The following is a 12,758-nucleotide window of genomic DNA, read 5'->3' as shown; positions in this document are numbered from 1 at the left end:
AAGATCACTAACAATATCATAGTCATCCAAGAAGTTATTCATTCTATGAGAAGCAAACACAAAAGATAGATGTCTATCAAGATAGATCTGGAGAAGGCCTATGATAAGGTGAGATGGAATTTATAGATGCCTCCCTTCAGGCGACAAGCATTCCAAATTTTCTTCGAAAAGTTATTATGTCGGCCATCACGAATTCAACTATACAGATTCTATGGAATGGAGTGCCTACTCAAAAGTTCAGTCTAGTTAAGAGCATCAGGCATGGGTGTCCTTTGTTACATTACCTGTTTGTGCTTTGCATGGAATGACAAGGTCAGAGCATTTTTTCATCCATTAATTCAGGTCAGTGATCTCAAATTTGGTAGCAATGTTATTAATTTTAGTGCCATCAAAAAAGCTCTCAAAATTATTATTTTTAAGTAAGATTTGAAAGTGAGGCATAATTAATATTATCAAACCAATGAAATTGAAAATAATATATAATTAATTTATCCAATGAAAAACAATATAAGCTTAAAAAATCTCAAATTACAATCAAATAAAACTATCACAAACCCCATATTAGGTCTTAGTTTCCATGCATTAGAGTTATTAACAAGAATCAAATAATATATTGTGGAAAGAATGATATTGAAGAAGCAAAGATGAAACATAACAGTTAGGGTGTCTTTGATACATTTGGAAAATGTATTCATAATTTCCTAGTGTTTGTTGTAGTAAAATGGGTTGAGTCAACAGGAAAACATGTGTTAGTTTGTAAGTCATTTTACTCTTCACTATCATGTTGATAGAAACACATTCATAAAGAAAAAGAAAAACAATCACAATCACCTTCCCACCTTTCTCTCATTTACATTCTCAAGCATTATGGAGATTCTTAGGCTTTTATTTGCCTGAATCTTTTTATTTCTGGTTGCTGAAATAAGAATGAAAACTAGTAAAATACTAATATTTACAGAAAATCACAAAAACCTTTTAAGAGAAATTACTAAAACTTTTAATGCATTTTTTAGAGGCAGATTTCTTTTTTGCTTTTCCTTCTTGTTTTTGTTCTTGTTCTCATTTTTTTTTCTATTTCTGTTTCTGTTTCTTTCTTCTTCTTCTTCTTCTTTTTTGCATTCCTTTAGCCAAGTTTCTATTCTTTTCATCATGTTTCCTTTGCTCCTTCTGAGCCTCCTCTTTCATTTTCAACTCAACAACTCGGTTCTTTTCCATTATACACATATCAAACTATGCACCACAACCACACCGTGTCTCATCTCATCCAAAGTACTAAAATATTGATTGCAATCATGGCATAAGAAGTCGCCATTACCATCTCCCTTGGGTTTCGACACCTGTTTAGTTTCCCAGGGTGGCGCCATTTGCAGTTGTTCGTTTCTTTCTCGAAAAATGTTAAATTTTCCCAAAGAAATGATAGAGAGAAATTGTTTGTTGTGCAAGTAAGGTCAGAGGGAAAAAAGAAAGAATGACAGAAAAAGAGAAGCAGAAAATAATTTAGAGAAAAGATATATTTTTCCTAATATTTCATCCATAATCCTTCAGTACATTCAAGTACTATATTACTGGTACATTTTATAACAAAATTGCATAACAGAATTTAGCCCTTCACTTGCTTGCTGAGTCATGCAAGTCATCGTCTCAAAAACGGCTAAGTGGGTTGAACAGCTACATCATTTCAACTTCAAGCTTCAACATCATTTCAACTTCTAGCTTCAATTTGTTTACCTTTTAGCTTTGACTCCTCAATCTTCAGCTCTCTGTCACTAATTTTTCTCATTCTACCTTTTAATTCCATGATAATAAAGTACCCTTTGAAGTGGTTAGACTTGAATTTAGGTTGATTCGACAAAGTGAATACTTTATTATTCAAGGAATTGAATTGACTATTTTTCAAATTTTGAGTCTTTGAATGATTCAAGCACGAATCTTTTATGAAATCTTATCCAATTACTTAATGCGTAAACATTGAGATTTGATTTTTTTTTTTTTTAGAATTAAAACTAAATTGACATAATATTAAGAGTTAAGAGTTAAAATTATTATTATATCAATTTTAAATGCAGCCATACCGTTTTTCCATTAGCTATTTAATAGTTGATAATAAAAGAAAATTAAACAATTAAGTCACGATTTTGTACTTTTATAGTTGGATAATAAAAAGAACTTACTGCCACTACAATTTACCCAAAATAAAAATGGTGGAGCTACACAAGGCAAGCCATGAAATATTTGTTGTTGAACCATCAAAGAGAAAATAAACAATGGTCACTTGGGCCTTGGCCATGGGTACAACTCACTCACATTTAAGGGGGCCTTTTTTCTCTTCTGTTCGTCCCTATTAAAACTCCTCTCCACACATCTCTCCATTATTTCTCGTAAAATTTGCTAAAGATGACTTCCACAATTAATGAGTGTATGATTACACGTACAAATTAATGATAACAATAAGCATAATGATCTTTACCAACTATGAAATGATATTTAACTTACACCATAGTATACTAATCCAATTTAAAATCTGACTTTAACCCGAAACAAGACTACAACTAACTTGATCCAAACTCATCTTAAATGGTCCAGTTTCTACCTCTAAGCTGCTGTAGTTGACTTTAGGCTCCTTTAGCAGTGAACATATCTGTTTGTATAAGTACAGCATGGATCTCTAACAAGAAATTTCTTCTTTGTCTGTCCAACATAAAAGAACAAGACATCTAATGATTCAAGCATTACTAATGTTAACTTCTATGTCAAAATAAAATCATTGTATCTAACCATCCATCTATGGGAATTGAGCAACTAAAATTCAGGTTATTTGTATATGTTCATCTGAATTAAAAGGTAACATAAACTTACAGATGTGTTTCACCAGAAACTAAAACTTTCTTGCGATTCAGAGTTCTCGTCCGGTGGAGATTCATATTCATCTGAACTTTCTTTAATGTAGGAATCCTTATGATTTTCACTTTCTTGTGATTCGGAGCTCTCATCATGTGGAGATTCATATGCATCTGAGTTTCCATAAACATAGGAATCCCCTGAAACTTCTGATTTTTCATAGACAGGGCTTTCTTCAGCTTGAACAAATTGAAGCAAGTAATGCACTCCATTAACCACATCATAAACCATCAGTCCAATCCTACCACCAACCCAACTCCCCAAATGACTTCCCACCAGATAACCAACTCTCCCGAGGCTTTGCTCACCGATAAAACCACCACCATAGGCACCAAATAATGTGCCTGTACCCCTTAGAAATCCTTCAGCAAGAGTACCGCCATAGTATAAAGCTTCAAAAAAGTCCCAACCAGAGGAAATGATTGGACCTATAATGCGCTTGGCTTGTCGTGTGGCCAACTTTGCCGCTTTTTTCCCTTCTATTTGTGCGCGTTTTGCAGCCTCTTTAGCAGCCATGCCTTGAGACACTGCATCCTCAATCGCTTTCTCAATTGCAAGATTCCTTGCTTTCTCAACATGAGCAGATCTAATGTTATAGAAATAAAGCTTCACACCCTCCTTCACTGCACAAGCTACGGAACCAGAGCCCATATCAAAGCAATTTAACAAAGTAAATTGCCCACTTTGGGATGATGCCTCCTCTCCAACCAGGTGCCTACATTTTTCAGCTACAAGAATAAATAAAATAAATTTTTAAGTCACAAACATATGCCACAAAATGAGCAAAAAAAAAATAAGCATTTAAAAGCATGGAAAGGCGGATAATGACATAATCTCAGTATAAACCTAAAAAGAATACATAAAACCCTAATCAGAAATAGGGTTATTACCCAGTTTATAGAACTACCAAATTAGTCCTAAGAGTTACCGAACAGAAGAAAGAATACCATAACTTGAACCCCACAAAGTCAAGAACGAATCATAAAATAAAGATCAATGTTTTAATATCAACAAACAAATACAATCAATTGAACCGATAAAAGTTCTAATTTTCTAGTACACTATATAAGGCAATAATTTCACGAATATAGGAAGGACTTAAAGCAAAAAAGAAAAAAAGAAACGTGAGTGCAAAACGAGGACCTTTTTGGGTTGTTTTCTTACCTGTGTAACTGAGAACGATGACTCCGACGATGAAGCCCAGAAGCTGAACTCTTTTCCTCTGGAAATCCATTGGAAAAAATAGGGAAAATATTTGGCCTAACCCTAAAAATTTTAAATCCTAGTTTGGGGTTTAAGCAGAGAGGGTGAAATGAGATCAGAGTTCAGAGTCAGAGATTATTCTTTGAAGTAAGGCTTAAGGAAGAGGGAGGGAATCTATCGTCGCACACCTGCATTGAAAACTGCGAATGTTTAGAAATAATTTGACTAAGAATTTTTAGAAAACCCGTCATTAATCATGTGCTAAATAACCCCCAAATTTTGGTCCATCTTTTGACCCACTAGAACAATCAATTTGAAGGTTCTTTTTTTCTTTTTGATTGAAAATATAATGCTTTTTTATATACAAAATTACGAATATCTTAAATATTTTTTATTTTACAGGTAGTCTTAAAAATTATTATGTGTTGCTTTATTTTAATATTTTATTATGAGTTAGTATTTTGTATATTGACCATATACGTTTTTTTATTAAATAAAAAAATTCTAAACATTTGATATGTCCTTTTTTTAATATTTATTTTTTAATATTTTATTATAACCTTATAATCCACTTGTTAACTTCTGAACTTACTTGTGGAGTTTCATTAATAATGTACCAAATATTTTTTCTTTTACTATATCATATATGACAATTGTCAACATTTTAACTTTACTTGTGGTACCCTATCAGTTTACCAAATATTTTCTCCTAATTTATTCCAAACAAATCAAAATTTTCAATAAAAGATTATTTATATCATTGACTTTTTTTATGAGATTTTATATTAAATATTTAATCAATAACCTACATCTATCAATAATATATTCTATAATCTATTTATATAGAAAAGTATGAATTTGAAAAAAATTTTAAATTAACAAAAATATCTTTTTTTTTCCATCATATTATTAAATTTATATTTAAAAATAACTATAATATTTAATTTAAAATTATTAATTAAAAATTTAAAATAAAATAGAAGTTTTGATAACTATTCGTTTAAAAACAATTATAATTTAATAGAAATTGCTACTTGAATAGAACCCTAAGTATAAAATAAAACTAATTCTTTTACCTGTGTAACACACAAGCTAGTTGTATGTATCAATTAAAATATATTATTTTTTAAATTTTTTTAAAATTAAGTAATATTTTGAAAAATATTTTTTATTTTTTTAAAAGATATTTTTTTAAAAGTATTTAATTTTTAAATTACATGCCGTAAATATATTGTAAAAACATTGTATTTTAATACTATATATTATAAAGTTTTTAAAATACTTTATGAATAGTGTATAAATTTTTAAAATAATATTCTAAGGAAATAATAATTGTTTTTAGAAATTATTTAAAAATAATTTAGCTCTATTTTTCAAAAATTATAAATTTTTTTATTATGTTACTAATCAAATTCTATTTTTAAAATCTTAAATTCTATTGTTAAAATTGAACTAAATTTAAAAAATTCAATTAATTAGAAGTACCCAAAATAATCCTATTTTTTTAGGGCTCCCATTTTTAATCTAATTTAATGGTTATTGAAAACAAAATTATTATTTTTAAATAATCTTATTATAGGTTCTGATCATATTTATTCTTTTTTACACAATACCTAAAATTACCCAAAACCTCTCTTAGACCCATAAATAAGAGGATAATGCTTCAGCGCACTCGAATCCATGTCCTTCTACATTGACAACAAAACCCATACCAATCGAGCTAAAACTCAATCGATAAAATAAAACTAATTTTAACTATACTATTTAATAACTTAATTACGTTTTTATCATATTATAAAAATATTACAATCAATTTAAAACAAAATTTATAAATTGTTTTAAATATGATATTTTTATCATATAAAATTAATTTTTTTACGCTTTTTAAAAGCTTGCGTTCTAGCTCTAAAGTTAAGCGGATTTTAAAATGAATTTTATTTCAATATTAATCTTTAATTACTATAAAATTTTAAATAAATTGTTTTATTTCTAATTAAAATAGTTTTAATGTTTAAACTATATTTTAGTTTTTCCTTTTAATGTAATAAATTATTATTTAACTTATGAGTTTAATTTTTTAATTAAAAATCAGATTATTTTTTAAAATAATTGCATAGTATTAAATTATGTTTTAAATTATGAGGCCTACACTAGTTTAATAAATAAAAATGTTGACATGTCAAGTAAATACACTATCCACTTGTTATCATTTTAAATATTTCATTTAGGATTATTTTTAAAAACCTTGTAATATAATATATATATATATATATATGATATAAGGAAATAGTTGTGATAATTATAAATTACCATTATTAGTTAAAAAATTTGAGGTAAATAAAAGTTGTGCTAAATTTAATTTTAAAATGTTGTGTTAATTTTATGTAAACTAGAGTTAGTATTTAATAGAATTTTAAGCATATTAATTATCGCTTAATTAATAATAGAGTTAATTATGTTAATTTTCACTTTTAAATATTTTAATTATTATTTCAAAATTTTTTGTTATAATATTTGAATCAATACGTTAATATATTTTAATTATATTTAATAATTTAAATAAAAATATTATTTTATACTAATTTCTATAATTTAAAGTACAATATTAAAAAATTAATTAAATATTAATTGCGTAAAATCACATAGGCTAGAGAAATTTTTTAATTGACTAATATAGTTTTTGTTGTTTATTATATTATTGATTTTTCCATTATAAATATTATTTATTGTTATACAATTATAAATAAGAGTTTTAATTTTACTAAAATAATTGGTCAAATTTTACTTGATGAGAAAAGTTATCGTTGTAACAATTCGATTTCTAGTGGTATCGGGAAAGGCTGTTATGAAACTCTATTTCCGTAAACCGGGTACATAAATATTAAATATAAATATTTACAAATTTGGTATAAAAATTTATTAGAGTTTGGTCCTTCAGTTTTTCCTATTAATTGCTTAATTAAGGTATAGAGACTAAATTGTAAAAGTCTTATTGTTATAGATTTTTAAATAGCTAAAGATTCCAAATGGTAAATAAACCATTTTATTTTATGAGATAGTGGAAAATGATGTTGTCATTAATTAAGGTTAATTATTTTTAATTAAAGTATATAAGACAAAATAAAGAAAAAAAATGGCATCTTTTCTTCATCTTTTTCATTCTTGCCGAAATTTTAAGTCTTTTTCTTGTATGTTTTATGTGTTTAAGGTCACGGGAACTTGATTTAGCTAGCCTGTAGACCAATTTGTAAAAAAAAAAACTAATTTTTTTGAAAGCCTTCATTGTTTATTTCTTGAAGGTTTTGGTGTTAAATTGATAGATTTTATGCTTAGATGTGAAAATTGGCTAGATTGTAATGCTTAATTGTTAGTTTTGTACAAAATGATCGAAGTGAATAAATTACAAAATTGATGTGAAATTTTAGTAATAATAGATAGTAGAGAGTCCCTAAGGGATGTGATTGAGATCGATTTTCAAACCGAAACTCAAATTTGAAAGCTATAGTTATTTCAATTTCTGGGGCTAAATTGAATAATATGTAAAATTTTAGGGGCATTTGAAAAATAAAATTATATAGGTTCATTCATCTTATGGCATAATATGAAAATGTTTAGTATTGATGAATTTTCTAAAATAATTGATTAGATTGAGAATTGGATAAAATCAGAGATAAACAAGGAAAAGCCAAAATTGTCGAATAACCTTTAAAGATTTAGTTTGCTTGTAGTTTTGACTAGGAAAGTTCATACGGTATTTGTTTATATAGGTTGTTGTGTATTTGATTTGTAATTATATATTTGTTTAATTGTGAATTGATGAAAAGATGATAATTAGACTAAATTGTAAAATGATGATTATAAGTGAAAAAAAGCCCGTGTGAACTTAGTAAAAGTTAGGATACGGTTAGGGTTTTATGGGCACTTGTATGAGATTGGTTAAAGATGCTATCGAGATCCAACATTTTTGTGGACTCGAAGATACATGTAACATAGGTTTAGCCTGGACCAGTAACCTGATGTCGTTTTAAAGGTTTAGCCCGGATGGGTGACCTGACATGTATATTTTCAACTTAGGCAAGCAATCTGATGTGTTGTTATAAAGTTTTAACCTAGATTGGTAAATTAACACAATTATATATTTACCTCGGATAAGCAACTGGTGCACCGGAGATAGTTGTGTATCCGAGCCCGTTTAATAGAGTTCATCGGGCAAAATAGTTTACAAGAATTGAAAATTTTAAATGAGATATAATGTTCTTGATATTCACTCGGAAAATGTTAAATTTGAGCTTGAACAAGGTATTGAAATTTTAACCTTGGTATGTATGCAATTGTATAATTTCATGATTGATTAAGCTTTGAACTTTATTAAGCAAAATGACATGAAGTGGTATGATATGTGATTGTGGTATCATATGTTTTAATTACAAGTTAATACTCACTTTATTGATGTGTGATCTGTCATGTCTAACCAATTTATGCCAAGCTTAAGAGCTTATTGTATCTAATTGAATGATAAGGTATGTTTTATTTTATGCCTATGAACTTCTAAGTATTTTATATGCTTACCTAGTTATTTCCTCTTTTCCCTGTAGACGTTACCTTGCGAAATACGTCAAACCAAATCATTTCAAAGCTCACACTATCCTATCATCGATTTGGTAGCTTTTTTATCACATTGAGTTTTGGGATTGTGACATGTATTGTAATAGCCTGAATTTCAACGATGTCGAAAATAGTGGTTCTAGAACATCAAATCTGAAAAATGAACTTGTAGATTATATTATTTAATATTTACGAGCCAAATGTAGTTTTTAAAAGATTTTTGGAATAGTAAATTGTATTTTATTAAGATTTATTTTGTCAAGAAATTGAGAAAAAGAGGTATCGAGATCTCGATGTTATAAACCGAGCCATAAATATTTTTATAAATATTTACGGAATGTCAATAAGGTATTATTAAAATTTCGTTAGAAAATTTTGACGTTTGGGTGGTCAATTAAATAAAAAGGATTAAATTGGAAAATGTGTAAAAGTTGCTAAAAGGATTAAATAGCTCAATTGTCAAATGAGGAAGGACCTAAAGTGAAAATAAGCCCAAAGGAGATATTTTGGGCGGCAATAGCTGAGAAAAATCAGGAAATGGGTGAAATACGGGCAAAATTGAAAAATTGCCAAAATTAGCTAAATAAAAATGGGACTAAATTGGAATATCTAGAATTCTCTTCATTTCTCTTCATATTCATCAGCTGAAAAATAGACATGGAAGGGGGTTCAAGCTGTTTTTCATACTCTAGCTTCATGTAAGTTTAATTCTTGCTTTCTCCTTGAAATTTCTATATTTTTGGAATTTTACAATTGGGTCCAACTTACTATTTCATTAGTTTTTGATTCCATGGCTAATTTTTAAAGTTTTAATGGATGAGTGCTAAAATAATATGATGAATAATCATAGAATTGAAGCTTTACTTTTGGTATATAATGATTTTATCAAGTAAAATTGATGGAAATTCATTTTAGGACCTAATTAAGAAAGAGTTTGGAATTAATGTCTAATGCTAAAGTTCTGATTTTTAGGGGTTATGAAGAATTTTAAAATGATAGAATAAGGTATTAATTGAGAAAAATTAGCTCAATTGAGGGGTTAATTGAGCAAGGACTGAATTGTATAAACTGTGAAATTTGGGGCAAAATGGAAATCAACATTTTTCACTAAAACTGTTTTGGACAGCAGCAGTAGTGTAACTTTGAGAAATCACCAAAAATTGTATAAATCGAATTAGAGGATGAATAAAATATTAAATTAAATCTTATTGAGTTTAGTTTCTTATAAAAGAAACGATGTAAGCAATGGAATTGTGAATAATGAGATATAATAAATTTTATGAGACAAGGTCAGAATGATTTTGGGTTCCCCTGTTTTGACTTTGGAAAATCATAAAAAAATTGGATAAAAATAATTAGGGGCTTATATTTATATGTTTAGAATCCTTAATGAGCCTATTTTTCATATAAACAAACGAAAACATCATTTGAATCTTGTACGAGGATATAATTAATTTTTAGTGAAGAAGAGTCGGAACTGTTACACAGCAGAACAGGGGTAACTTTAAAGAATAAACTGTACTTATTGGCTAAACCAAAAATTCTGAAAATTTTATGGTAAGAAGATATATGAGTCTAGTTTTAGGGAAAATTATCATATCTTAATTTGGAGTTATATATCTCCAGATATAAATAATTTAGTGACTATGATACAGATGGACAGCTTGAATATTCATAAAAGTAAATAATAAAAATTATAGATAATGTTACTTACAAGTGTGTTATATACATTAAGGATGTGGAATGGAGAGGAGGAGGAGGAAAATATATATGAATATCTAGCTAGCATGGCTAATTTGCATGTTTTAGGCTTAATGACTGAATTGAATAAAAGTAAAACTTCAGGGGGTAATTTTGTAAAAATGTCAAAAATGACCAAATTGAAAGGAATGAATTTTTTTATTATCTAAATTAATAAATTGAATGAAATTTTCAATTTAAGATCGGGTGAAAATTGGGGAAAATGGTAAATTACCAAAATGCCCCTTAATCTTGATATTTCTGCAATTTCGCCAAGTAAGTTCGTGTAACTTGAATTATATTCTTAAATGCTTGAAATGCATGTTTTTTATATGAATATGATTTGAATGTTCATTATATGGAAATTTATGAAACATTGATATATTTGAAAAAAAAAGGGAAAAAAATTTCGGTTGAATGGAAGGAAAATTCGATGGATCTCTGAAAATGAATTGACGGTAGAAAGGATCTAGCCCGGACGGGTGATCCTATCCTGATATAGCCTTCCCGAAGAATATGTGGAAAATGGATTTAGCCCGGACGGGTAATCCGAATTAGGGTCTGAATTTAGCCTGGACTGATAATTCAGATCCAAGCTCATTAGAGTAATTGTCGTTGCAGGGGATTTAGCCTGGACTGGTAATCCCGACAATACTCTATGAGTTTATATTACAGGGGATTTAGCCTGGACTGGTAATCCCACTATAAGGATGAGGTTCGCGGGAGTGTGCTATCTGATATGGAATGTGTAAGACCATGGTTGAAAGATACCATGGCAACCTGATATGAAATGAGTAAGACCATGGTTGAAAGATACCATGGCAACATGACGGGAAAATGAATAAGACCATGGTTGAAAGATACCATGGCAACGTGATATGAAATGAATAAAACCATGGTTGAAAGATACCATGGCAACCTGATATGAAATGAGTCAGACCATGGTTGAAAGATACCATGGCAACATGACGGGAAAATGAATAAGACCATGGTTGAAAGATACCATGGCAACGTGATATGAAATGTGTAAGACCATGGTTGAAAGATACCATGGCAACGTGATATGAAATGAATAAGACCATGGTTGAAAGATACCATGGCAACCTGACATGAAATGAGTAAGACCATGGTTGAAAGATACCATGGCAACATGACGGGAAAATGAATAAGACAATGGTTGAAAGATACCATGGCAACATGACAGAAAACGAGTAAAACCATAGTTGAAAGATACTATGACATCATGTCGAAGATAAATAAGATCGAGGAAGAGAAACGCCAAAATATCTATTGAACAATCGATATTCAGGTAATATGTATCAGATGGAATGGTTATATGAAATGGTTGTGTGAAATGTTTACAGGAATTGGTCATATAGAAATATATGTACAAAATAGTTGTATGAAATAATTAAGAAGATAGATAAATGAAATAGGTATAGGTACATGGAATTTAATTTATGTTAAGTTTAATACGAACTATTACAGAAATAAATATATACAAGATATAAGGAAATGATGGTGCATGAAATATTGATATAACGAAATGAATGATATATGCTTATGAAGAAACAGTAAGAGAATAATATATTTTGTGACATGTACATATATAATTATCTTTGATATGTTGATACAAGGAAATTATGTAAGTTGAGACTATTATTAAACTCAAGTGTGATATGTTGAGAAAATAGGTATATCAATGTTGAATTTATATGAAATATGTGCAAGTATACTAACAATGTTGTTGTTTGACGCTTAGACAAGTGCCAAGCTATTGATTGAATGGTAACATGTTTAATTATAAGAAGCATTGAAACGGTAAGTACTTAGATGAAAATATAATTTAAGATTTTGCAAAAATTTTTATGATCTCGATTTTATTCCAGTTGGTTTCTAATGTATGTTTTGGGCTTCGAGGGCCCAATAGAGAGACGTTATGATTATTTCAAAATATGAATAATAAATGACTCAAAATTATCTGAAAATGTTCAGTAAACTCCGGTAATGCCTCGTACCCTATTCCGAAATGAATACGGGTAGGGGGTGTTACATATATATAGAGATTAGAAGTTTAGAAAGTGGCCATTATCTTGATCATTTGGTATGCTTGATATTTATGTCAAAAAAATTTTCAAAAACTTCAGACTAGGCTTTGTATTGAAAAATAAATAAACATAAATAATATAAACCCAAATAGAAACAGAATACCCAATAAACAGCTAAAAAGGCCCAAATCTAAAGTGGCCCAAAAACTAAGTAGAAAAAAAATCTAGATATTTTTCGAATAGTCTAGAATTATTAATTAATGC

The 12,758-nt window shown here is 28.7% G+C and overlaps 1 protein-coding gene across 2 annotated transcripts; it reads right to left on the bottom strand.

The window, feature by feature from the left end:
* Positions 1-2,372: 2,372 nt before the first annotated feature.
* Positions 2,373-4,432, bottom strand: LOC107893304 (uncharacterized). Of its 2 annotated transcripts, XM_016818253.2 has the most exons (3): positions 4,063-4,429; positions 2,857-3,626; positions 2,373-2,688 (listed from the first exon to the last, which is right to left on the bottom strand). In XM_016818253.2, exons 1-2 carry the CDS (start codon positions 4,130-4,132, stop codon positions 2,866-2,868), a joined length of 831 nt encoding a protein of 276 aa, XP_016673742.1. In that variant the 5' UTR covers positions 4,133-4,429; the 3' UTR covers positions 2,373-2,688; positions 2,857-2,865. The 2 variants fall into 2 exon arrangements, with proteins under 2 accessions (XP_016673742.1, XP_040941494.1); XM_041085560.1 differs by having other exon boundaries at positions 2,373-3,626; positions 4,063-4,432.
* Positions 4,433-12,758: the final 8,326 nt, after the last annotated feature.

This window comes from Gossypium hirsutum, chromosome A13 (assembly GCF_007990345.1).
Source record: "Gossypium hirsutum isolate 1008001.06 chromosome A13, Gossypium_hirsutum_v2.1, whole genome shotgun sequence".
In the NCBI taxonomy this organism is placed as follows: Eukaryota; Viridiplantae; Streptophyta; class Magnoliopsida; order Malvales; family Malvaceae; genus Gossypium; species Gossypium hirsutum.
Note: the sequence above shows the minus strand (reverse complement) of the source record. Positions and strands in the feature narration are given on the sequence as shown.

Coding starts and splice junctions, on each gene's coding strand:
- LOC107893304 (XM_041085560.1), bottom strand. CDS start 4,132: ATGGATTTCCAGAGGAAAAGAGTTCAGCTTCTGGGCTTCATCGTCGGA. Junction 3,627..4,062: donor CATCGTTCTCAGTTACACAG/GTAAGAAAACAA, acceptor TTATTCTTGTAG/CTGAAAAATGTAGGCACCTG.